The sequence below is a fragment of the Simochromis diagramma genome, unplaced genomic scaffold (assembly GCF_900408965.1).
Source record: "Simochromis diagramma unplaced genomic scaffold, fSimDia1.1 OVJJ01000274.1, whole genome shotgun sequence".
NCBI classification, from domain to species: domain Eukaryota; kingdom Metazoa; phylum Chordata; class Actinopteri; order Cichliformes; family Cichlidae; genus Simochromis; species Simochromis diagramma.
In genome coordinates, this window is record NW_024387386.1 from 230856 (window position 1) to 255381 (window position 24526).

Here is a 24526-nt window from a genome sequence, read left to right on the forward strand (position 1 = left end):
CCATTTACTGTGTGACTACTCAAGTAACACTAACTTATAACATCAGACACTTGTCTTTTTTTTTTCTCCTGTAATAAAATCTATACTAAAAGACGGTTAGTTCAGGGGATGATCCAGCCAGCCCCTCATCTACCAAATCTAACGGATAACTAAAAGTAAATGTTCCCAACAACAGGCGAAACAAAAAGAGTGACGGTGAAAACTGATACATCTGTATTTATTTTAAAAAATAAAAATAAAATTTAAAAAAAAAAAAAAAGCCCCACTAAAGAATGATCAGTTAATACCATGGGTTAGTTCTGTTTTACACAAACACGATTACATATTGCATATGAATCAAGGTTGCGCAGAGGTGGTTGCATTTCCCAGACAATCATGCAAAATATATATTTTTTTTTTTTTTTAAATGACATGGTGCGACAGGACTGTAGCACCGTAATACAGCAACATCAGAGGCAAATTCCATTCAAGTTTTCCAAGCCTAGCTTTGAACTTTATTTAAATAAACGGCAGTGACTCGTTATGACAAGGCTCATTCTTAATCTCACTCAAACCATGCTGAACGGCTCTAACCCAATTACAAACATAGGGTTGTTTTTTTCAAAAACATTTTTTTTTTTTAAAAAAAAAAAAAGAAAAGAAAAGAACATAACTGAACACAACAGTATGTCAGTCTACAGTGACTGATCAGGCAGTACAGTTTCAGGAACCGTTTAACTGAGGCAGGATGGCATTTTGGTTTTGAAACCTGAAAGAAACCTGAAGGCTGAGACAAAAATGTGACGTTTGTTTTCGAAATTGAGGTGATGGGCATCTTAGTCGCTGTCACTCCTCTCTCCTCTCTGCAGCAGCCTCTTTCCACTGGAGGGCACAGGAACCTCATGCTTCACTGAGACCTTTGACTTGCTTTTGCTGCAGAAAGAAAGCAGGGTTATGAAATGATGCAACATATTTAGGACCAATGTACATCCCAGTGCACTCATCCAAGCTGCTAAACCGAAAGCATAACTTCCGCTTTGAATACCCAAAAGGTTACAGGTAGCACAAACACAAAACCATGGCATGGCCAATTAAATAGCCCATGTTAATTTACTCTATGCTACCTTTGGGTATTCAACACTGGATGCTTCATTTTTGTTTTCATCTCAAAGCACTGAGCTGCATCTGTATAACCCTGAAGTTGCTGCCTGTAAGGAGTTTGTTTTAAATTAGAGCCCTCATGCAGCCATTTCTGATCTCTACATTAACCGTGGACACGGGTTGTCACCCTATACTTACCTGATATAATACTGGGATTCACCCTACGTTGTAGCAATGCCACGTTTACAGTAGTTTAAAAGTGCTCACATCAAACAATGTGAAACCAGAGGGTCAACTTTGTTTTCATACAACATGAAAAACAGACACCCGGACCATCAAGACGACACGGCTAATTTATTACAAAAGCTATGTTTCGCTATAGTGTGATCATCATAAACAATACGTAATGTGGAGCTATGCTGGTATGTGCTTCAGTTTACAGGCTGTGCAGCATGGTTAACAACCGCACACAGCGACCTCTAGTGTCAGGATTAGGAGACTCCAGGTTTTGATGAAAACAGGATAAATTCTACTACAGTAAAGCCCAAAGGCACACCTGACAACTGGAACCAGCTGAGACCGACTCCCTGTTGTTGTCAGTCTACAGTAGCTGTTGTCATATCCAATAAAAGTTTCCAGGGTGCCTCCTACCTGTCCTTGTCAAGCAGCTCCAAACCATCATTGATCTTCTTCAACATCTCGTAACGCTCACGCCCACGAACCTGCGGCAGAAATTAGAGGAAAGTCATGAAATTGAAAGGCTGAGAGAGACTTTCAGTGTACTTGTATGCATATTTACTTACAGGGAGGAGAAAAACCTCTTTGTCGTCCTCCTCAGCACTGGAGGTACATTTGGACTTCTTTGTGGATGTGGTGTCAGGAGGTGGTGCGCTCTCTGGTTAGGAGATATAAATAAATAAATCAGTGAGGTCAGGAAGAAAACTAAACAAAAACTGAAACCAGCATAAACGTACTTCGTTTTTTCGTCTCTTTGGTGCCGCTCTCCTTCTTCTGTTTATTGTCCTCCTCAGTTTTACGGTCCCTGCCTGGACAAGCGCAGACGCGCACCTCGAAGCACCTCCGGCCCAAAACCAGCCCCCTAGAGAAGCACATGCAATGCAGTAAGGGTCAAACGGCTTTTCTGTGCTGCACAAACAAACTGTAAGATGAGACTTTTCTTGAGCAGTTCTAAAGATAAAATAGGCCAAAAACCAAGATGACCTGTTAAACAACATCACCATAGAAATGGTTTGTGCTGCGCTTCTGGCCACACGAGAGAGAAAACTGACTTACTCTGGAGTCTCCAGGGTCAGGATGGTGAGGATAGGTCTGCGGTTCATCCCGCCCATGCAGGAGCTGTTGCACATGAAGCTCAGCAGGATAGTGGTCATCTCTGAGCCCAACTGAAACAGGAAAAGCATAAATATTAAAATGTACTGCTGGCTCACGCAACTACAGTTAAAAGGTAATATGATACAAATCCAAGAGGAGAAGAGAAAAAAAAAAAAACTTTTCGGCGCTGTTCTTTCCAAAGTAAAAAAAAAGAAAGACTACATTTTTTATATTATAAAAGTACAACTTATTATATATCAAGTTATAGCAAGATCATAAAAATGAAGTCTCTTTTTTGGATGATTGATTATTATATGTTATCTGTATGAAACTCCACTGAAGAAATGCACACCTGTATAAACGCGAACACATTCAACTTATGTGTAAATCGTACCCCTTCCCTGAACTGTGTGGGGGTGTGTTCATGTGGAGAAGAAAAATGTCTAGAGCTCTTGCAGCACTTCATCCATCCACTGACAAATTTAATGAGACCGATGGAGGAAACATGAATGGGTACGAATCAAAGTTGTGTAGAAAAAGCGGAGATGTGCACCTCAGAGTGAACACAGTTGGGCAGTCATACCTGTGGAGGCTCATATGGTACAGTCACACTCTGTCTCTTTGTGTGTAGATCTTCAAAATACTGAGCCCTCTGATTGCCCTCCACTCTGATCAGATGGCTGCGATGCTCCACAGCTGAATAGACTACAGATTAAAACAAATTGAAATAGTCAGGGATGCACCGACAGTTAGGCAAGACTACATTTACTGTGTCGTCTGTGTTAGTTTTGCATTAGTTAATTATTTTAATATTGTGTGATGACAATTGCAAAGGCTCATTTGTAAAAAAAATGAAGGGTTTTTTTGGACTCCTAAATAATTTGAAATTTGCCACATTGTTGTCTTGGCATCATCCTTAATGTTCAGATTCGATGCATCCCTTCAATCCACCTCCAACTCTTCTGCTCACAGTCATATTATTTCAACCAAATTTGCTTTTTTTCCTCCCCCCCAAAAAATGCTGTAAAGTGTCCCTTACGGTCCTCGTTCTGGTGATGGGGACATCTGCGAACAACATCAGCCACGTGCTCCGTCTTCTTGTACACGGCGGTAGCCCTGAGTACAGCACCCTGAGGAGGCTCCTTGCTCACCAGCACCTCAATGGGACTGGTCTTTGCCAGCTGACAGTACAGTTTGTTGAGAACCTCTGAGTACTTCAGAAAAAAATAAAAAGTTTTGTTAATAACATTTTTGATTCAAATGCTCACCAAAGACCCCAAAAAAATTGTTTAAATCTTTAATCTCAAACAGAGCCAAATTGTTCAACTAGTCCAGGGGTCGGCAATCTGCGGCTATTTAGTCCTTATAGTGCAGCTCCGCGTGGTTTGGGAAAATAAATTAGAAGTATTTAGCTGAAGTGTATTTTATTTATGTTAGTTCTTTAACTTGTAGTTCTAAATTGGAAGATTATTGTGATATTGAAATAAAAAATATAAAATTATATTCTATTATTTTTTCATTGCTCAAAATAAGAGTCTCACTCGCAGAAGCCGGTGTACCCGCCGAAACGCCGTTCATTTATCGAGACTTTCAACCCCAGGTAGGCCAGTTATGAATCTTCGGATCCACATTGTCAGCAGCTGTTCTCCACCGTGAACTATGTTAAAACAAACACCGCTCATGCCTCACAGATGACAGCTTACAGTCCTGCGTAAAGATGAAAGTGACTTCGCACAGCCCCGATTTGCAGACGCTGTGCGCAGAGGTTCAGGAGCAGAAGTCCCATTGTAAACGTATCCCAGCAGACCCGGCGATGTTTGCATGAACATGCTTTTCAGCATCTCTTTATCGACCACTTTTCACACAGAGTTGCTGACGTATACAGACGGCTGTAGCTTTTCAGCTCACAGCCCGACACACACCAACACAACAGCATAGATAGCACAGATGTAAAGGCGGCGAGGCGTGATTGCGGGTGCCGCTCAGGTGCGTCCGCCTCCCTGCAGCGGCACTGCAGACCACGCCCCGCCACACACATTAACCAGGTAAAATACATATTTAGGCAGAATTTTGCAAATATCTATTTTTCATTTTTTAGCAGCATAGTGCTTTTCCCCCCCCCCCCAATTATTTATTTTTTAAAAGTCAGGTCAAGGCTCCAAAAGCCCAAAGGCGATATAAGGGTGGCGGCTCACAACAGTTTTTCTTTGCTACATGGATCATTTTAGTTCAGCTTTCCTTTTGTTACATTTCTTTAAAAGTTCAAAACGTGTTAATTACATAAATAAAATGTAACTTTGGTCGTGTCCAAATTCATGGTCTGCATCCTCCTGAGGCCGCATTTGTAGACCGATTACGTCACAGCGACGCGCCGAAGGCTGTCCAGATTCGTAGACTCCTCCGACAAATGCGTCCTCCTTTTCCCCGAATTTGAAGGATGGATCGGGTGTGTCCTTCGTGGCCTACCATATCCCAGAATTCATAGCGCAGCCCAGCCAAACTCCAGTTTCCAACAATGGCGGCCGCTACTAAGTTTTAAAATTACTCATACTATTCTTTCTGGGTCACAAAATAAACTTTTAACATATTTTCAGGCGAGAAAGTAGTAGTGTAAACATCAAATATCCGCTCGGTTTATCAAGATATTGCATATTTGCAAAAGTGCTTCGACATTTTCGGAGACGTCTGCTACCCACCAGCTCGATAGCTAGCCGGGAGCTCGAGGGTTACTGAAGCCGCCAAGAACGGCACAACTCCCGGCACATCATTTTCAGATCGCTGCGGACTTTCGCTACTCGGGTTAAACGTAATATATAAGTCACTTAGACAACCTAAAAATGTGTTTTGTTTGTTCGTGAGTAAATCGGTTTGGCTGAGATTAAAGTTATTAGATTAGATAAAATAAAACTTTATTAATCCCCCGGGTGGGTTCCTCCTTGGTTTTCACACAGCTGACTAAACGTCAAACAGAAAACTGATTAAACAGAAGTGTGAGACGGTCGAGAATTTATGCCAGCATCCTGTTATATTTTAGATAGCAAGGAGCAGACGGCTGAGTTTATTAAACTCCACCGAGACAGCGGTGACGCTAATCAGGAGGCTAGACCGTCCAATTTCCCCAACTGTTTACTTCCGGCCTACCCGACCTTCTGAGAACCCGGCCCACGTAGACCGCGAAGGCCGGGTCCTCAGGAGGATGCAGCCCATGAATTTGGACACGACCTTTCTCCGTAGCACTTCATGGATTTCATAAGCAACACACCTTAGTTGTTCACACAAAGCATAAAGGTAAAAAAAACAATATATACAGTTTTATCTTCATTTTAGATGTCAAAAAGTATTTGCGGCTCGCAGTGTTTTCTTTTGCGTGGAAACCGACTCCAAATGGCTCTTTCGGTGTTAAAGGTTGCTGACCCCTGAACTAGTCTTTCGACTCTAAAACAAAATAATCCAAAATTAAATACATTAACTTTTCTAAGCAGCAAAGCAAAATGAACCAGATTAAAATTTTAACCCTTTCTGTTCTGAGGGTGCAGGAACATGTCCCGTCATGTCAGAGCAGTGCTTTGCAAGCAGAAGGCCCTTCTCCTGCAGACCAGAGCAAGTGGTGGGGGTGGCGGGGGATTACACTGCAGAGCACCCTAACTTTAACTGAGCTAGCCAACCACATTGCACTACATGGTGAGTCACTGAAAACTTCAACACTATTGGCTCTTCAAATGCAGCAACTGACTGTGGAAGTTAAATTTCAGCGAATCGTCACAATGAAAAAGATTCCACATGAATGGCACAATGACCGATACCAAAGAATGGATTTTTAATAAAAAAGGTAAGATGTTTTTTTCTTCGTCTTAAAATCAAGGGATAACTTAAAAGCAGTGACTTTACCAATTTAAGACCTTTTCATTAACAAGCCTCCACATTTTAAACTCTATATGAGAGTTTAACTTGTTTTATTAAATTAAAACAGTTATAAAACAAATAAAATATGCCCTTCTGCATTCAAAAAAAAAAAAAAAAAAAAAAGTTCAGCAACTGCTGCCTAAACTAAAAGCAGCTCTCAAAGTCTTCTTTATCTGTGAGGAAAGCCTCAAAAAGCAGCTTTCTGCTCCATGTCAGGTTTGGTTGCAGAATAATCGATTGAGAGCACCTTCAAACTTTACATATATAATGCGTCTTGGTTTAATTACTTGGATTCAGTTAAAATGCCCATCATATTAAAATTCCTGGTGAAATTTCTGGTCGTTTGTTTTATACCAATTAAAACAGATGTAAGACAAATAACATTTATCATCCTGTTTAAGAAAAAAAAAAAAAAAAACACAAGTACAGTTATAAGATTTTCCGAGGTCAGATGAACCATAACTTACAGTTGAGGTCACCGATTTTGCCGTTCCAGACTTTTGGAATCTGAGCTGAAACCCACATTCACCAGGATAATCTGTTGTGACTGGAACAGTTGAGGCTGGAGGTGTAACACCATCTTTTTGCAAAGCATCATTTGGCAGCTCAAAGAGATTTTCATCGAAGTGTTCAGCTAATTGCTGGTCATTGATCAGCTGAAAACAGACAAAGGGAAGTCAGTTTGCTTCCAAGAATAAACATGCATGTTGAAGTCACAGGAATCTCGACAAATCTTTAAAGATGCTATTCTGCATAAGGTCGGGTAATCACACCTGAAACATATCCATGGTGCCATCTGGCCTCCAGGTTTCATCCTGACCTGTTGTACTGCTGTTCACAGCTGATATAGTGTCCAAACTGACAGACAGAGATTCAGCCACACTGTAGGAGTAATAATTGCATTTAAAAAAAAATAATAATAAAATTAATGGAATCTGGAATGAAGACTTTACTCACGGTAGCTGGTCCCACAGCTCTTTAAATGAATCCTGGCTGAAGGGTAGATTCTGGCTCAGCTGTAAATCCTCGAAGCCCTGCTCTGCCATAGTTTCTCCCCCTCCTTTCCCAGTGGTGAAGCAGGCAGGCTGTGGATATCAACAGGAAATGAGCACGGGAGATTAAGTTAATGGAGGTATGCAACAACTCACATCTCCTACAAAGTCTTAATTTAATAGTTTTCCCACAATTTTATTGAAAACCAACTAAATATAGCATTCGTTCGACTTTTTTAGAAAAAAAAAAACACAACACTTTCGCTTTATTATTGTTATTATGCATTTATTTATTTGTTGTGGTCGAAAAAAAGAAAAACAAAGCCGTAGAAAGAGCAGAGAAAAGCAGTTTTAATTTAAATTATTAAGTCTTGTAAACAAAGATCGTCGTAAAAACAGTTTCTGCGGCACAGGAAATGAGTTCAAAACAAGCAGGCCTTTGACTCGAAGAGCTGCTGACTAGCCAAGTCAACTACGGTTAGCTTAAAAATAAATAGATTTTATAAAAGCAAGAATAATAAGAGAATTGTTCCTTAATAGCGCTTTTAAAGATCATTTAAAGACTAGGCCAACTTCTGCCTTTGCGGCCCAAACAGCAACTGCGATTAGCTACCTTCCAGTAGTAGGCCGACCTTTTAATTGAATGAAGCTATGCTCGTCGTTTCACGTATGGCCACCGTGTCGACGTCTCAACAGTAATAACACCGCGTACACACTTATTTCGAGTCAAAACGTACCCCGAAGTAAATAAACACTGTGCATCCACAGCCCGACTCACATTTATAGGTTGAGGTTGCCGAACTGCGTTAGCATGACTAGCTAGTTACGCTAGCGTGACGTTCGGTTAAACGTTAGCTAGCAAAACTGTCGTAAAAACTTCCCCGTCGTATAAATATCACTCTCTGGGATTTGCTTTAGTGTATGAGGCATGTACGACCACACGGGTACCTTAAGCGTCCCACTGGTGAGTCACAGGTGACTGCAGAGAGTCAAAACCGCCGACAAGTCAAAATATTTTTCTGCGAACCAAACACGTTGTTGAGGGGATTCCCACAGAAAGAGGAGGAGGGGCTCTTCTTAAGAGTTAGCTTGTCCAATCGCAGAGCTGCTTTTCTGACAAAACGCAAACGAAGCGATGACGATGTGTTCAAAACTATCGTGAACACGGCACCGTTCGTAGGAAAAGCGATAAACTTGGTCAAAACCTTGACCTTATAATGGAAAAGTGTCAACGCTTTCATTGATGTGATTTGGTTTTCAAGAGAGATCTCAATAAATGTATCTTTAATATATATTTATTTGAATAAATCCCACCAAACACATATTGTACACTAAAATTGCGATTGCAGTGTTTAAATACTTTCCAAAGTTATCCAAATGTAAAGGCTGAGGCTACGCTATGGGCCAATACATTTTCAATTGTCTTGGTTTTAAGGATCATTCCCTTCTCAGTCAGATTCCTCATATTTTAAGGTTTTCTGATGAGTATTTGAATGTGACATCATGACATCATAATAACAAGGAGAGAGAAACGAGTGGATGTCAAAGTACAGTTTAATGCTATCCGTATGTTCAACTTACAAATAAGAAATACTTTCTTTCTAGTCTAACAAATAAGGAGAGCGTGTTTAGAAGATGGAAGGAACACTCTGAGGAACTGATTAATTAAGAAAGCGAGAGGGAGAGAAAGAGCAGGACAGAAAGAAAGCTACTGAATGAGGAGGTGCAGAGGATTGGTAAGGAGGCAGTGGGGGCAGAGGATGAAGAGTGGAAAGGTGGTTGGTCTAGATGACATACACTGTATTGCCCAAAGTATTTACTAACAAGTGGTAAATACACAGAGCAGGGTCAGCAGATACCGAGGCATTAAGTGGGGTCGCCAACTTCCTGTAAAGTCAGTCACTACAGAGCTCCAAACTTCATGTGGCCTTCAGATCAGCTCAAAAGATCTTCATGGAATGGGTTTCCACAGCCAAGCAGCTGCATCCAAGCATTACATTACCAAGAGCAAAGTGTTGGATGTAGTGGTGTAAAGTGTGCCACCACTGGGCTCGACAGCAGTGGAGATCTGTTCTCTACAGTGACGAATCAAGCTTCTCCATCGTGTAATTTGATGGACAAGTCTGGGTCTGGTGGTTGCCAGGAGAACTGTACTGAGGCACCTCATACAAATACCTAGGTATTGTGATTGATGACATTTTTTCCTTTAAGCCACACATCAACCATGTATTAAAGAAACTAAGGCTGAAGTTAGGGTTCTTTTTCAGAAACGGATCATGTCTCTTTTTCGCCATAAGTTGCTGCCACCTCTCTACCCCTCCTCCTATTGCGGTGACGTAATTTACATGAATGCCTCTGCTCACTCTCTTCATCTGTTGGATTCTGTCTATCATGGAGCATTAAGATTTACAACAGGCTGTAAACCTTTAACACACCACTGTACTCTATATTTTCTGGTTGACTTGTCCTCAATGGCCTTACACAGGATGGTTCATTGGTATCACTTTATCTATAAATCTATTACTGGTTTACTGCCTTATTATTTAACAGAGTACATGTTACGCAAACAGTTTAGTCAATCACTAAACGCTGTGCTTTTCAAAAGACGTACAAATGTTTTGGTGAAATCATCACTGTCTCATTGAGTTTCAATGGGACTACCTGTTGCACAAACATGGCATTACATACAGTGTGTTTGCATGTTTCTCATATCCCAGTACATTATTTGTGCTTAAAACACACTGACTACCTGTGTAATTAAAGGTTAAATTTAAAATAAAACTTATATGACTGTACTGTGCCAAATGTAAAGTTAGTGGAGGAGGGATTATGGTGTGGGGTTGTTTTTCAGGAGTCTTTGGGAACAGTTTGGGGATTGCCCTTTCCTGTTCCAACATCACTGCACACCAGTGCATCAAAGAAAGGTCCATAAAGACATGAATGAGATCTTTTGAGGTAACTTGACTGGCCATCATAGAGTTCTGACCTCAGCCTAATTGAACACCTTTGGGGTGAATTGGAGCGGAGACTGTGGGCCAGTGTGTGACCTCACAAATGTACCTCAGGCAGAATGGTCAGAAATTCTCATAAAACAGCCGTAAACCTTGTGGAAAGCCTTTTCAGAAGAGCTGAAGCTGTCATAGCTGCAAAAGCTGCAAAAGCTGGGCTGGTCAAATGACTTTTTTTACCAGCTTGAAAAACACAGTCTTTTCAAGCAGAGATGTAGTAACTACAGAGGGATAAAGCTGATGAAGGTTAAGAAGTGAGGTGACGATGAGCAGCATGGTTTTATGCTAAGAGGGCTATGATGTTTGCTTTGGTAGTGTTAGTGGTGTTACAGTCACTCCCTCTGGCAGCTCTCCTAATGTTTGAGGGCTTTTTCTCATCCTTTCTGCCTTATTGCCATAGCTGAGATGTGTTGCAGCTCGTTAGCCACTGCATAAAGACTGCCATCTCAAACTGCCTTTTTTTTTGTTCCCTGGGATCTGATCTGCAGTGATCTTGTCTGTAAGTGTGTAACCCTGTGTGGCTTGGTGTGACTTATTTGTGGGTAAATCTGTACATTTACAAAGGCAAGTTTATTGGTTCACAGTGGAAGCTCACCTCTGGCCTCACTTCCACGGCTTGAGCCTTTCTCTTGAGTCCACCAATCCGAGTGTTGGTACAAGCTTAAAGATAGTCTTACCTTCACAGGGTTGACTGTGAAGGTAGATTCCCCTCCCTGAGCCTGATTCTTCCAGAGGTTTCTTTCTGTTAAAGGGGAGTTATTACGTCCCACTGTTGCCAAGTGTTTGCTCAAAGCATGTCGTTTGACTGTTGGGGATTTCTCCATATGGTCTCTAGCTGACAATATAAAGCACCTGAGATGACTGTTGTTGTAATTTGGCACTAAATATATGAAATTGATTTGGGATACTTAGGGTTTTTTTAACTGACTGGCTCTATATACTGCAAAGTGGTTAACGCATGCTTGAATTATAACCTAAAATGTTAGGGAACTAAATAATTACATATTGGAGAAGTGTGTTTTAAGTATATGAGAAACATGCGAACACACTGTATGAGATTCCAAATTCATCAGTAACTGCACAGTACTGGATCAAAACAGCTGGCAGTTGTAGTGTTGATAAAGCTACTGTATGCTCCTGCGTGCGTCTGATCGTTACATTCATTGAGGTTTAAACCAGAAACACTATGAAATAATCTCCCTCATAATCTCTCCTAACAGACCCGACGATGTTGCCTCTCATCACCCATCATGGACGCACCTTTGCCAGCGAGACGAACAGCTGCACCGACGGGCCCCTGGGGCTGCTCTCAACCTCTACAGCTGTGCCGGAGGATTTGTGTCACGCCGCGGGACTCTTGCATGATCTGTCAGAGAACGCGCTGAATGTTGGTCGCCGTCCATCTCTCCGAGCGCTCAGTGATTGCTGGTGCCACTTTGGGGATAGGTGGCCGTTTGACCTTTGAATGAATGCGCTGATGGGGGCCACCGAGTCCACTCTGGATCAGTTCCAGAGAACATATAGATACAACAGTGAGGTCTAATGCAACTGCGCAACGCAGATAGGGAGAAGACTTGTGGAGGATTCATTCACAATGCTGCAGCATATTAACTGTTCTGACTGCGGGCTCTTTCATTAAAGAAAGGTATACACATGGATGAGAGTTACTGTTTCGTTTATAAGACCTCACACTTTTTTTTTGCTAATATTTTAATTATAATAATATTATAATAATATTTTTTAATTTTGCTTAGTTGGATGTAATAAATCCTTATCCTTAATCCTTTATGTAATACAACATCGGGGTTGTTAAAGTGTACTTAAATCTATTTTTGCTGATTTGGATCACATTCTTTCTACCCCAGGACGGTGACACGTAAAAAGAGACTACTCAACCAAAAATACATGCGTGGTATGTGAACGATAAACTCTATCGCTGACGTTTGTTTCCAGTCTTTTTAAAATCATGACTTCCAGGTTTTTTTATCCCAGGAAATAAAACGAATGTTGTACAACGAATGCAAATGTTGTTGCCTGTCACACACCTGTCATTCAATCAGCAGCTCTATTTGCAGTAGCATGATTTTGAACCAGGTGACCTCACCAACCACTCTCTCTCTCACACACACACACACACACACACACACACACACCCATACATGCCTGTGCATGCATAAATAGGTCACGACAAGGAGGAACAGTATTTACACACTGGGTTAGTTGGCTGTGTCACGTGGTGTTTGAGTGCGTGTTTGTGGTTGTGCGACTTTTTTTCGGTTGGATAACAGTAAAACACACACGCAGGTGACACTGTGACATTAAAAACGTTAACTCCTCGATCGCTTCGCTGAGTCTGTGAGGTGTGTTTGTACCGATTTGCCAGTCTTCAGCCTTCCTCGCTCACTCCAAATGAATTCATGTGATACTTTTTGGCTCTGTAATATCATCATCTTAATCCCCCCCGGTTGCGTACATAAACCCCTTAACTGTGCTGGAAGAGGCTCTACGCCACTATTCCGATGGTGTAAAGTTTCTCTGCATTTAGTCAGAGTCACACATGACTGTGCTTGGGGCCCTGGCTTTGGATGAGGGGTGTCGGGTTCTCCCACTGTTTGAGGGCAGCAAAAGGCAAAGGAGAGGGCAGCATGCTCTGACCAGAGAGTGGTGTGAGGTGGGGGTGTGTCTGCGAGGGGTGGTCATGACTCATTTCATTGGGAGATCTAGAGTAGATTTTTTTTTTTCCACTGAGCTTGCTTGCAGGATCTCCATTCCTCCCGCCCAATGCAAAAACCTCCCACAACACACTCCCTAATCTACGCCTCTGGTCCCTCCCCAAACTTTCCCCCTGACCACACCTACTGTACACTCCTAACTCAGGTGGCAGGGCCCAATTTTAGGGCCCACCTGTTGCCTGCTGGAAGAGGATTAAGCTTTGTTGTGTGCAACAGAGAAGGGAGGAAGGGGGGTTAAATGAGGCTGATGACCTCTTTGGCATGCGATCTGAAATAGAAAGGGATTTGTATCTGTTGGGAAGGCAGACAATGGCGACCACAGCGGCAAAGACGAGCCCCCTTTTCACTTCCCATTAGGGAAGTTGAGTCATAATGGCGGACTCCGACTTTTAGGTCACCTGACATTTAACATCTCCACAACTGTGTGTCCTCCATTTGCAGGTCCAGAAATGAAGTGATTAACCTTGAGCTGTCAGTGATAAGGGAGAAGCATCTTTGCACATGCTTTGCAGATTGAGTTTATCGTTCTTTGGGGGGGGGGGGTCTATGGCCATTACGCAACAAAGCTCATGAAAACGGTCCAAAATGAGACCAAATTTGGGCCTCTGCGTCGCTCTGGCTTACGGCTCCAGAGAATGATAAATTATTGTTGATTTAAACAGGAATCTGAAAATGTAATCACACCTTTTGTTATTTAATTCTTCATCTCTTAGCACCATAATAAAAACCAGACACCTCTTCTAAATAACCCCACCCCCACCCTCCTTCCACCACCACCTCTTCAGCCCAAGATAGATTAGGTCAGGAGAGCTTCCCGCTTGCGTCTTGACCTCTGTTGCAGGGCCTCTCTGCGTCTGCCTCCCCCCCCCCCCCCCCACCCACCCCGTCCCTCCTCCTGAGAGGCGTGCACGTGGGTATGCCGGTGTCAACTCTTTAACAGCTGGACAGGCAACACAAACTTCAAAGGAGAGAGGACAACCTGCGGGGCACAACGCACCAGAGCTCTTTGTTCTTCTCTTTTGGATTTAGTAGCTCGGTTCGATTTCAGTGCTAAAGTGCTCCAGTTTTAAGACGCCCGGGTTTGTCTCCGTTTGGCACCAGACGCATCTATCACCAGACTCCTACTGGGAGCCAGGAGTTGCCAAAATCATGCCGGCCGGGTTTCAGCAGCTTGGAGCGGAGGTAATTTCTTCTGGAGTTTGTTATAAACAGTTTGTTAATCTAGCTGTGCCTGTTTGGAGAGTTTCTGCAGGGATAGCCGTTATTTGTGAACTTTGCAATGTGTACTTTCAGCTATGGAAAGATTTTACGCACAGCACTTTTTCCTGACCTGAAACCTTTAAATATCTCCTGATTGTAGTGCGCTTCTTTAAAATAATCCCATGAACCGTTATACACTTTTAACAGAATTTTAAAGGCAAAATCCAAATGTTGAGAAAGTCATGAATCTAGAAGAAGCTTTGAGTAACTCTGTTTCAAAGAGAGGGGGAAGCCTTTCTGTCCTTAGTGGTGACCTTGAGCGGCCAAAACTGAGTTTACAAGTCAGGCCTCATAACTGCAAGCTTATGACAGGCCACCGCCTTCATAAACAAACTCTGTGTTTACTGCCCAGCTCAAACTCCATTGGAGAAATCGTTTCTAAGTGCTGGTTTTAAGCCTGACTTTCCCCTGATGTAGATTTCCATCATCTTATTAATAGGAAGAATAGGCTGCTATCCACGCTGGAATTAAGGCAACAATTCCCAAAGTTTCCCCTTTGGGAATAAACTGGAAACAGACTAAACTATGCTGGGATGTGGTGTGTGTGTGCGTGTGTGTGTGTGTGTGCGTGTGTGTGTGTGTGTGTGTGTGTGTGTGTGTGTGTGTGTGTGTGTGTTTGTGTTTAATGCAAAAATATTTCCCCTAAGCATAAAATCTGAAAAGGGGAAGAAGCAGTCATGTGCTTGTCTCTATTTAAATCACTTAAAGACTGAGATAACCTGCACAACCTGAGATAGTTTTGTGTTTAATCTGGGCTTGTGTTGTATCTCACAGTAAATACAAGCAGGTGCAGATTCATGCATAATGCCTGGAAATTTACTGCAAAGTGTGCATGCAGTGAAGTGCGGGATGTGTAATGAAACATTAGTGGCCACTTCTGGCACTTTACCTTTTCCACAAGGACGCACACGCTCACCAGTACACACCTCTTTGTTGTGGTTTGTGAATGTTAAGCAGCACTTATCAAAAGCTCAACTCAGCAAGGTCAAGAGTTACAGATTTACACGGACAACATATTTGCAGAAGGTGGCTGAGCAGAACTGCGGGGTCAAATTAGGTCCAGCAAATTTTACCAGCATCACCAGCATCATGTTGCTGTTGTATCAGTCCATAAGCCCACGTCACCAAAATGGGAAAAAAAAACTTTTCAGGAAGCTCGTTGTTTCGACAGTACCCGTCTGTGTTTGTGTGTTCATCCAACAGTTCATCACAGACTTAAATCTTACAGGCGGCGTAACTCCAAAAGCACAAAAGACCTATAAATAAATGAAATTAAAAATTTTATAACCATGCTGGAGTGGAGGAAGTTCATTTTCCCCAAGGTCATCCTGTCTGTCACCCTGCAGACAGGTGGCAGAGGGCTGATGGGAAACTGGAGGGAAGCTAAAGTTCAGGCGTCGACATGAAAGTAGTCAGAGAAGTCATGAACGGCACTGCAGAGATTGTCTCTAGTCAGGATCACGGTTATATATAGTTGACGTTAGCTGAGCAGCAGTGTTGTGTGTGTGTGTGTGTGTGTGTGAGAGAGAGAGAGAGAGAGTGAGTGAGTGAGTGAGAGTTAAAAAGATAATCGTGGTTGTCCAACAGTTATCTTATTGTTACAGTTATGAAAACACTTTTCAGGATTATTCACTGTTCTGAAAAAACAAATTATTTGTAATTCACTTCTTTGTGTGTGTGTGTGTGTGTGCGCGTGTTTCTGCTGCAGACAGTGACTGGAACCCTCGCTCTGTCAGTCTTCACGGCTGTCCTTGGATCTTTGGAGTTTGGATATAACATCGGTGTCATCAATGCGCCACAGAAGGTAAAAAAAAAGAAAGAAAGAAAGACGAATGGACATAATATAAAATGAAAGAATAAAACATGTAACACTGGTGTCATGCACGAGTCTAACACTGTCATTTAACCAGACGTCAACAAAGTCGCTTCGCCTGATTTTACAAGGTGGTGTGTTTTGACACCACAACATGCTGCCTGGTGATGTTTAGACAATAAACCAAAAAGAATAAAACTATGTCATGTGAAGCCTTCCGAAGCAAAGTCAGGTGACCACAGACACAGCAGGGCGAGGCTCCTTTCCATCTTTACGTGTCATCACAAAAATGACAACACATCCCTGCTCCAGGTGTCATGGAAACAAGGAAATATTTCTGTTTGCATGATGAGAAAAAGGCGTGAGAAATATGATTCATTTCCCACATCTGAAAGCAAATTTTGTGTCTTTATCCGCATTTATCTCTTTAAACAGAGCGGCCCTTCATTTGTGTACCATGGTACTTGGACGCTGTGTAGAAAAGCCTTTTGCATTTATGGGCATCTAGTCTCAGCTCTGACATCCATCATTAAAATCCTGGCACGAGTCAGGGCAGCTATCAACTAAACTTTTCTGATACTTGGGAAAATGTGAGCATAATTATCTACAGATCACTTGTTTGATTTAATAAAATACATCTTTCTTACAAATAGTGTGACACAAAGAGCAACACTCCCTTTAAGGTCACTCTATTTTTAAGCCTTTTTAATCCTGCTTTCTTCTGATTGGCTGCCCCACGTAAAGCGATCACTTAAACAGCAGCTGGGTGGGGCTGATTTGTGACCATGTTTGGGTTTTCCACTCTCTATGACATCATGTAGATCCAAGAACAGAGAAAAACTCTCTGAAACCGAGTATTTAGAGCACTCTGAACTCGAAACCTCTGGCTCTCTGTAGTTACTTGTACATACAAAGATCTCATTAACTAAAACCTCACAATTTTTAATATGAGAATGTGCACAAGTGTGTATATGTGAGATAATATAAGTCTATATTTTTTAAAAAATGAGGAAAGCATTCTGAAAATATGAATTTATGGGAGTAAGCTATTACTTACACGGTGTGCTTGTCTATTTAAATAGCCCATGGCCTGATTTACATAGTACTCTTGTGGTTCATGCAGCCATTCAAAGCGCTTCACGCTGCAAGCCTTTATCTAATCCAAGTTCATATTTAAAGTGACATATAGCTTTTTTTTTCCTGTCGTAGTTCACTGTATTTAGTATCTCGCCCAAAGCCATGCAGACAAGTGACTTAACCACCAGCCTTCAAGCAGCCCATTTTATATACTCCATGTTTACAAAAGCTGATTTTAAGCTCTGTCTGCAAGACCTCGCTCCAAACGTACCTTCCGTTTTACCCAGTTTGTGCAGCTCTTCTTTCACTCCTCTAGTCACTTGCTCCAACTTATCTTGGCACTCCTTGCAGATCATTGAGGGGGACTACAATGCAACATGGATGTACCGGTACGGGGAGCCCATCCCCACGGGGACCCTCACCTCGCTCTGGTCGCTGTCCGTTGCCATCTTCTCCATCGGCGGCATGCTCTCCTCCTTCTGCGTGGGCTTTGTTTCTGAATGGCTGGGCAGGTGAGACAACGCAGGTCAAGCTTAGCCTTTTCTAGTGGTCTCGAGGGGATACGTTGCTTTTATCCTGATGGGTTCATGAAGCTAAGCCTATGAAATACTGTTTTATGAGATGGAGCAGATAGAACAGGCTGCAGCTCATTAATCTTACACTCTGCTTTAACTGTAACATTTAGAGGATGGTTTCCGTCTGTGCCCATGGTTGCACAGATTACTCAAAGCAAACCACAAGATTTTCTGGAAATCTGAAACAAACTGCACAAAGTCTGAATACATGAGCAAAGATTTAAAAAGTACACATTTCTTCTTCCTGAATGACACACATACGTCGCAGTCTCCTTACATACAAATGAAAGGTCTGATTTTTCATGTGTAAATGGATAGAAGCTGTAGGTTAATGAAGAGTGAAGTGGGTAGGGAGTTTGTCTGAAGTATCTTCAGTTAAAAAAAGAAAGAAAGCAGCACCCAGTCCACTCAAACACACACAAAAAGACACACTTATGTAAGGAAAGTAGGATTTTGCATGCAGCGGGAGTGGATCCATATAAACGTGGTTCTAAGGGTGAATGAAAAACAACAAAGCAATTTTAAAAAGCACCACAAACTTCAAGTTTTAATGCACTACAACGATAACCAAGTACCTAAAACTGTTTTAGAAAACAGCCAGGCAGACACGACAAAACACCACACAGTGTTCAACAGCAAATGATAAATCGTCATTATAAACAGAGCAATTAAAACCTTAATCTAAGCAAATGACAACACTAGTCCAAAGCGTTCTCTAGCTAGCCTTCATTGTGATACATAAGTATCTCCTTCTCAGTTCTGTATAGGCCCAAAAATAAAACCAGTCATTCAGTGAAAGCTCTGTCCTGGATGTTATGACCCAGTTTCCCGCTGTAACCTGAGTCTGTGCAAACTGGGCTGCAGTCCACAGCTTCCACTGGCTGAAAGGACATCTTAACAGAGTCCTGAATGTGCAGCTTACATAAGCTTACAACCTCATCAGAAGCAACTTTTCAGTGACTTTTAAAATATATATTAAAAAAACATTTTCAACCCAAGGCATTAACAGAATGTTACAAAGTATATACGTGAGGTATCTTGTTGCTTGTGTCAAGTAAATTCCTGACAGTGTAAGCTGAGCTGTAGGAACCGTGCTACTTCTAAATTAGGTGGGAAAGACTCTTTTTTGGTTCCGATCACAGTCTAGTAAAGTAAAATAACACCAGACTGCAAAATCTAGTCACACATGTTACTTTTTTTAATACTCCTCTGAGCCTTCTACAGGATTTTGTGGATCAACTAAATGTTAAAGTGCTGAATAAACCAGTGTCTCTGTGCGATACTGAATAATTTTGTGTGATACTGCCCTCTAGTGGCTTCTTAGTGTTTTTCACTACTAAACAGTGTGCATATCCAAACTAGATGTGCGCAACTCTGCTGGACAAAAACCCTGCTGTTTTATCATTTCAAAATGGTTTCAAAAATGCAGGTCTGTGCTTCTTTCAGGAGGAAAGCCATGCTTATAAACAACTTGTTTGCCTTTATTGGAGGAAGTCTGATGGGAATGTCCAAGCTCTGCCGCTCCTTTGAAATGATGATCCTTGGACGTTTTATCATTGGTGCCTACTGTGGTGAGCTGCCCACTGTCTCTTCCCTCTTTTACTCTCCATTAATGTGTCCATTTAATGAGTGGTTTAACAATCTCTTGCTTCCTTAACTCTTCCTTTGATGCAGGATTGGCATCTGGCTTGACACCAATGTACGTGGGTGAGATAGCACCTACGAGTCTCAGAGGAGCTTTGGGGACGCTGCACCAACTGGCTATTGTCACTGGCATTCTCTTCGCACAGGTATGGCAGGAACGACCGTCTATAAATAGCATCGGCATCTTCTCTCTGTCTCCATGTCCCCGACATTCAGTGGGCCTTTCCAGGCCACGTTTAAAAAGTCTGCTCACAAAAAACACATCTTGAATCCTCAAATCCATTCTCTTTGTCTGTGCACCTCCCCGTCTTTTCCTTTACTTCCACCTATAAAGGATTGTCTTTAGGTGCTTTATCATATTATCTTTTGAAATGTCACACACTCAAACTTGCTTCCTCTCCCTGTGCAGGTCCTCGGCTTGGAGTCGCTACTCGGCAGTGAGCACTTATGGCCTGTTCTGCTGGGATTAACTGTTGTGCCGACTGTACTTCAGATGTCTCTGCTGCCCTTCTGCCCCGAGAGCCCCCGATTCCTCTACATCGTCCGGTGTCAGGAGCACCACGCCAAGAGTGGTAAGTAGGGCTGCGTTATTTTAAGGTCTTGGTTTACTATTATTATTCTTATTATGTAACTACAGCCACTGACGTTGTGAAGTTTTACATTATAAACTGGATTTTTAGTATTAGGAGGCAGATAGGGCCTTATAAAATAAGCTGCTGAGTTGCATTTTGGGAAATGTAGGATCTTTTTTTTTTTTTTTTGCAATTTCATTTCAATTCAATTCAATTTATATAGCGCAAAATCACAACAGCAGTCATCTCAAGGCACTTGATGTTGTAAGATAAAGACCCTACAATAATAAAGAGAAAACTGCACTTAGTGACAGTGGGAAGGAAAAACTCCCTTTTAACAGGAAGAAACCTTCAGTTCAACCAAGCTCAGCGAGGGGCAATCAGCTACTGTGTTTGGGTTTGTCCCACTTTGACCCATATCACTTTATACTTTCTTATATATAACTGATGGATACTAATGTTCGTACCTGAGAAGCGAAACTAACTCGAAGTGCCTGAAATCTGCATTCTTTCTTTTGGCCAGCAGGGGGAGACTCCTCTGGTTGCAAAAAGAAGTCTGATTCTACAAAAGTCTTATCTCTGACCACAGTAAACTGTTTTTTCTGCTGAGTTTATGGCCTCAGTAATTACTTTAAAATATTTTTTAACTAATTCTGTAAATCATAGTCTCACGGTGAGTTAAATAGTAGATAAATCAGGTTATAGTTTAAACCACGGCTATTTGGCCTTGCCTTTACATACTGTGTGGTGTCTCCAGTTCCTCGGTCAGATCAACTCCGCACTCATGATGTCTGGGTTTATCAGACATTTACAGGACTCAATGTACAGAGTATCAGTTGGACTTACGGAATTAGCTGCTAAAATGTCAGATGAGTTTTTGTACATGAAAAAAAAAACTTCCTACATTTCTACTTTCTGCAGGCCTGAGGAGGCTAACAGGCAGACAGGAGGTGGGCGACATGCTGGCAGAGATGAAGGAGGAGAAGCGGAGGATGGACATGGAGAGGAAGGTGTCCATACCCGAACTCTTTCGCTCTTCGCTTTACCGCCAGCCCATCATCATCGCCATCCTCCTGCAGCTCTCCCAGCAACTGTCGGGGGTTAATGCAGTGAGTCCTTCAAATTACACTGACTCACCTAAAGTTCCAGAAACAAGCAGTCCTTTAAAATCAGGAGCCAGTGCTGTTCAACATTGACCTAAATTTGTTTACTCCTCTGGCAGATCTTCTACTATTCCACCAGTATCTTCATGAAAGCAGGAGTCCAGAGTCCAGTTTATGCCACCATAGGAGCCGGGGTGGTGAACTGTGCCTTCACGGTAGTCTCGGTGAGAAATCGCACCGACGTGCCTTTATCGCACTTTTGAAATTCAATTTGGGAGCGTTTAAATAACTTTTTGAATTTGGAACAATAAACATTCACGCCCTGTCACAGAGTCACTCTATTACTGTTTAACACTGTTATCAAAGGGTAAACAAGATAAGAGGAGTCAAAATGTTTCAGTGTCATCAAGCGGATTAAGATGTACGACTTTAGCCGTAAGAGTGCCACGGCTTCAGGGTTAGAGACTGACTATTGTAATTTGATACAATAGATTGTTTTATGAGCGCACGCTTGTAAAATCACTGCTAAACTATGGTTAACACTGTTTTAGAAGTCCTGAACTGCAGTTAGGTATATGGTAAAGGTGGTTTTAGCATTATAGTGACCTGACGTTATACATATTTGAGAAAGAATCTGACCAAATCAAATGCTTTAGCTCCAAATGTCAGCTGAGGTTAACCCCCCATCCCCCCTTTACCTTCATATTAACAGCTTTTCCTGGTAGAGAGGACGGGTCGACGGACGCTCCACATGCTAGGACTTGGTGGAATGTGCATCTGTGCCGTCATCATGACCGTGGCTCTTGCTTTACTTGTAAGTAAGCCCCGATCCAAAAAAAAGGAAAATAAATAAAATCCAGACTATGGTATTCCAGACTTTGGCATTTTATCTATGATTTCTAGTCTCCACAAACATCTGAATCCACTTTTCTTCTGCTCTATAGGACAGTGTTCCATGGATGAGCTACATCAGCATGCTTTCTATCTTTGGTTTTGTGGCCTTCTTTGAGGTTGGCCCAGGTCCCATCCCCTGGTTCTTTGTAGCTGAGCTGTTCTCTCAAGGTCCAAGGCCAGCTGCCATGGCTGTTGCAGGCTTTTCCAACTGGACTGCCAACTTTATTATTGGCATGTGCTTCCAGTATGTCGCTGTGAGTATCCACAATGGATGTTGTGCATGTCCACAAATGGTTTTCCATTTTTCACCCACTTCAGTTTTGTTATTCTTTTTTGGCTCGACAATCTTTTATCCTCTTAGATAAACTGATTAGATTTTGGTCTTTAAAGGTCACCAACCTTACAAAATCAAATTTTTTATTCACATTTGAAAAGTTAAGTCTGGACAGACAGATGAAAATATGAAAACCGCTACTTGACCGGTTAATAGAGGCATGTGGCATCAAGTTCAACTCTTTATAATCCGACCTTCTTCCCGTCCTTCCGCAGGACCTCTGTGGGCCATACGTCTTCCTGATCTTCGCAGCTCTTCTGCTGTTCTTCCTCATCTTCACATTTTTCCGGGTACCAGAGACACGGGGCAAGACCTTTGACCAGATTGCAGCCAATTTTCACCAGCATTCAGCTGGAGGGATGATGGATATGGATATGAGCATAGGCATGGGTATGGACATAGACAAACCCAGCACTGAGATGGACTACTTGGGGGAGGATACCATGAACTGAAGATGCCCTGTGGAACTGAGAAAAATGGAACTGAGCTCAGCTTGAGAAAAGTTGGGTAAAGGGGCATGACACCAAACTTTTATTTGCTAATATGTATATTGAGATCTTTATTTTTTTTTCACATAGATTGTGGTGAAAAAGCAGTGTTAAAAGTGTGTGACAATTTGGGTGTTATGGAATTGTCCTTTGGTGGTAGCACTGCAGTACAGGGTTAATAGTTATGAATTCTGGCTTCACTTGAAAGGCTACGAACCAGTGGAGTAAAGGTCGACTGCTGTAGTTTCAAGGGAAGAAGATGCTAATAAGAACAGCCTGTCTGGCATTGACTGCCAGTGCAATAAGACTTTATTCCATGGTGATGGCAATCAGTTGCAGTATTGACAGATGGATGTGGAGAGACTTGGGGATTCCTGCACTTTATAAACAGATATCTACAGTTTTCAAAGTTTTTAGGCATAGAAACAATAGGATCAGCAGCCAGGAGTGTGATGGAGCGTGCCTGTTTTTACCGAAGATGGGAACACACATTTAAGAGATTAACATATGAATTGATTTTTTGATCTCCAATGACAGGAATCACGTCGACACACTGTGGGTTTTGAATCTTTTTTTGGCGCCAAATGAAGTGTGTCTGTAACACCCGGTATTTATAGCCGTTATTTACTCAAAGCAGATGTAGAAAAGGTAGTATGATGGGTAGGTAGTGTTTTTGTTCTTTAAGAACAGGTAACAGATGCATTTAATCATGTTATACTTTTAGAAACTGATTTTATGTGCTATGTTCATGTATCTAAAGTGTAACCTGGCATCAATGTAAAAATACCAGTCTGAAACTTCTCAAGGGGCATTATCAAGCGGACCAAAATGCCTCTGGAGTTGATTTCACAGACATTGATCTGAACTCCTCCAGATATTAGCCAACGGAGGGGTCATCCCAGGACACGAGTGTCACACTCATATAGTCAGGACAGTTAATGGTCTTTCCCTGCCAGCTTCTGTGAACATGATTTCATTTGCACAAATTACAGCAAAGGTAATTCAAAGTTCATGTCGACAGGACAGGACTGCAACCAATTGGATTATAGTGTGACGCAGTACGGTGTGACCTGAAAGTGTAAACAGTCGTAACGAACTATCCTTGTTGGATGCATGGTTGTGATTGGCTCAGTATGGGTAGTGCTCTGGGGAAATGAGTTTCAGTAAAGAAACAAAATTTTGCCTCAGAAATTTGAACATGAGCACTCATACTCCTCTGGTTGTTAGGTTACCAAAAGCGCTTTCTGCATCAGTACCAAAACGCTGATATTTTGGGTTTTCACATGTGTTCTCAACTTAAGTGTGAAAGTACTCCTCTGATAATAGGAAACTCACTGCACCACAGAAATGCTACTTCTGATCAAGCCTTTTGTATTTCATGTGTACATAGTGTGTTTGAGGGTCTAGGTTTTAAATTCTTTACGCACTCCAGCTGGTGTTCGGCTTTGTAGGCAGACTCGAGAAATTTCCAAGTACAAGCACAGACTTTCAAGGTTTGTGCCACACAATCGCCAAGTTTTTGTTGTGTTTTCTTTGCATCCGTCACGTGTGCCGTTTGCCGTCTATTCTTTAATGTGTCAGACTTTTCAGAGATCTGTAATCTGTATAGTGTGAATGTTGATGCAGTGGTTATGTAACCAGAGTGAAAGTACTGCAAATACTGTTAATGAAACCACCTGAAGAACCCTCATTTCTACACCTTCAATTTCTTCACTACAA

The 24526-nt window shown here is 42.0% G+C and overlaps 2 protein-coding genes and 1 long non-coding RNA gene across 5 annotated transcripts; 2 read left to right on the plus strand and 1 right to left on the minus strand.

The window, feature by feature from the left end:
* Nucleotides 1-65: 65 nt before the first annotated feature.
* Nucleotides 66-8389, minus strand: tp53 (tumor protein p53). 3 transcript variants are annotated; one of them, XM_040009800.1, is made up of 11 exons: nucleotides 8256-8389; nucleotides 7273-7400; nucleotides 7089-7173; nucleotides 6783-6971; nucleotides 3452-3626; nucleotides 2996-3117; nucleotides 2374-2483; nucleotides 2055-2179; nucleotides 1884-1975; nucleotides 1732-1802; nucleotides 66-912 (listed from the first exon to the last, which is right to left on the minus strand). In XM_040009800.1, exons 2-11 carry the CDS (start codon nucleotides 7359-7361, stop codon nucleotides 816-818), a joined length of 1155 nt encoding a protein of 384 aa, XP_039865734.1. In that variant the 5' UTR covers nucleotides 7362-7400; nucleotides 8256-8389; the 3' UTR covers nucleotides 66-815. The 3 variants fall into 3 exon arrangements, with proteins under 3 accessions (XP_039865734.1, XP_039865732.1, XP_039865733.1); XM_040009798.1 differs by having other exon boundaries at nucleotides 7089-7197; XM_040009799.1 differs by lacking the exon at nucleotides 8256-8389 and adding an exon at nucleotides 8086-8227 and having other exon boundaries at nucleotides 7089-7197.
* LOC120720193 lies at nucleotides 7385-11971 on the plus strand. Its single transcript, XR_005692828.1, has 2 exons — nucleotides 7385-7447; nucleotides 11536-11971. It is a non-coding gene; the product is annotated as an uncharacterized LOC120720193 (long non-coding RNA).
* A 2011-nt stretch (nucleotides 11972-13982) lies between these two features.
* Nucleotides 13983-24497, plus strand: LOC120720176 (solute carrier family 2, facilitated glucose transporter member 4-like). Its single transcript, XM_040009796.1, has 11 exons — nucleotides 13983-14229; nucleotides 16016-16111; nucleotides 17549-17709; nucleotides 19219-19343; nucleotides 19447-19562; nucleotides 19826-19988; nucleotides 20910-21097; nucleotides 21211-21315; nucleotides 21804-21905; nucleotides 22036-22239; nucleotides 22535-24497. Exons 1-11 carry the CDS (start codon nucleotides 14197-14199, stop codon nucleotides 22769-22771), a joined length of 1530 nt encoding a protein of 509 aa, XP_039865730.1. The 5' UTR covers nucleotides 13983-14196; the 3' UTR covers nucleotides 22772-24497.
* The last annotated feature ends 29 nt before the right edge of the window (nucleotides 24498-24526 follow it).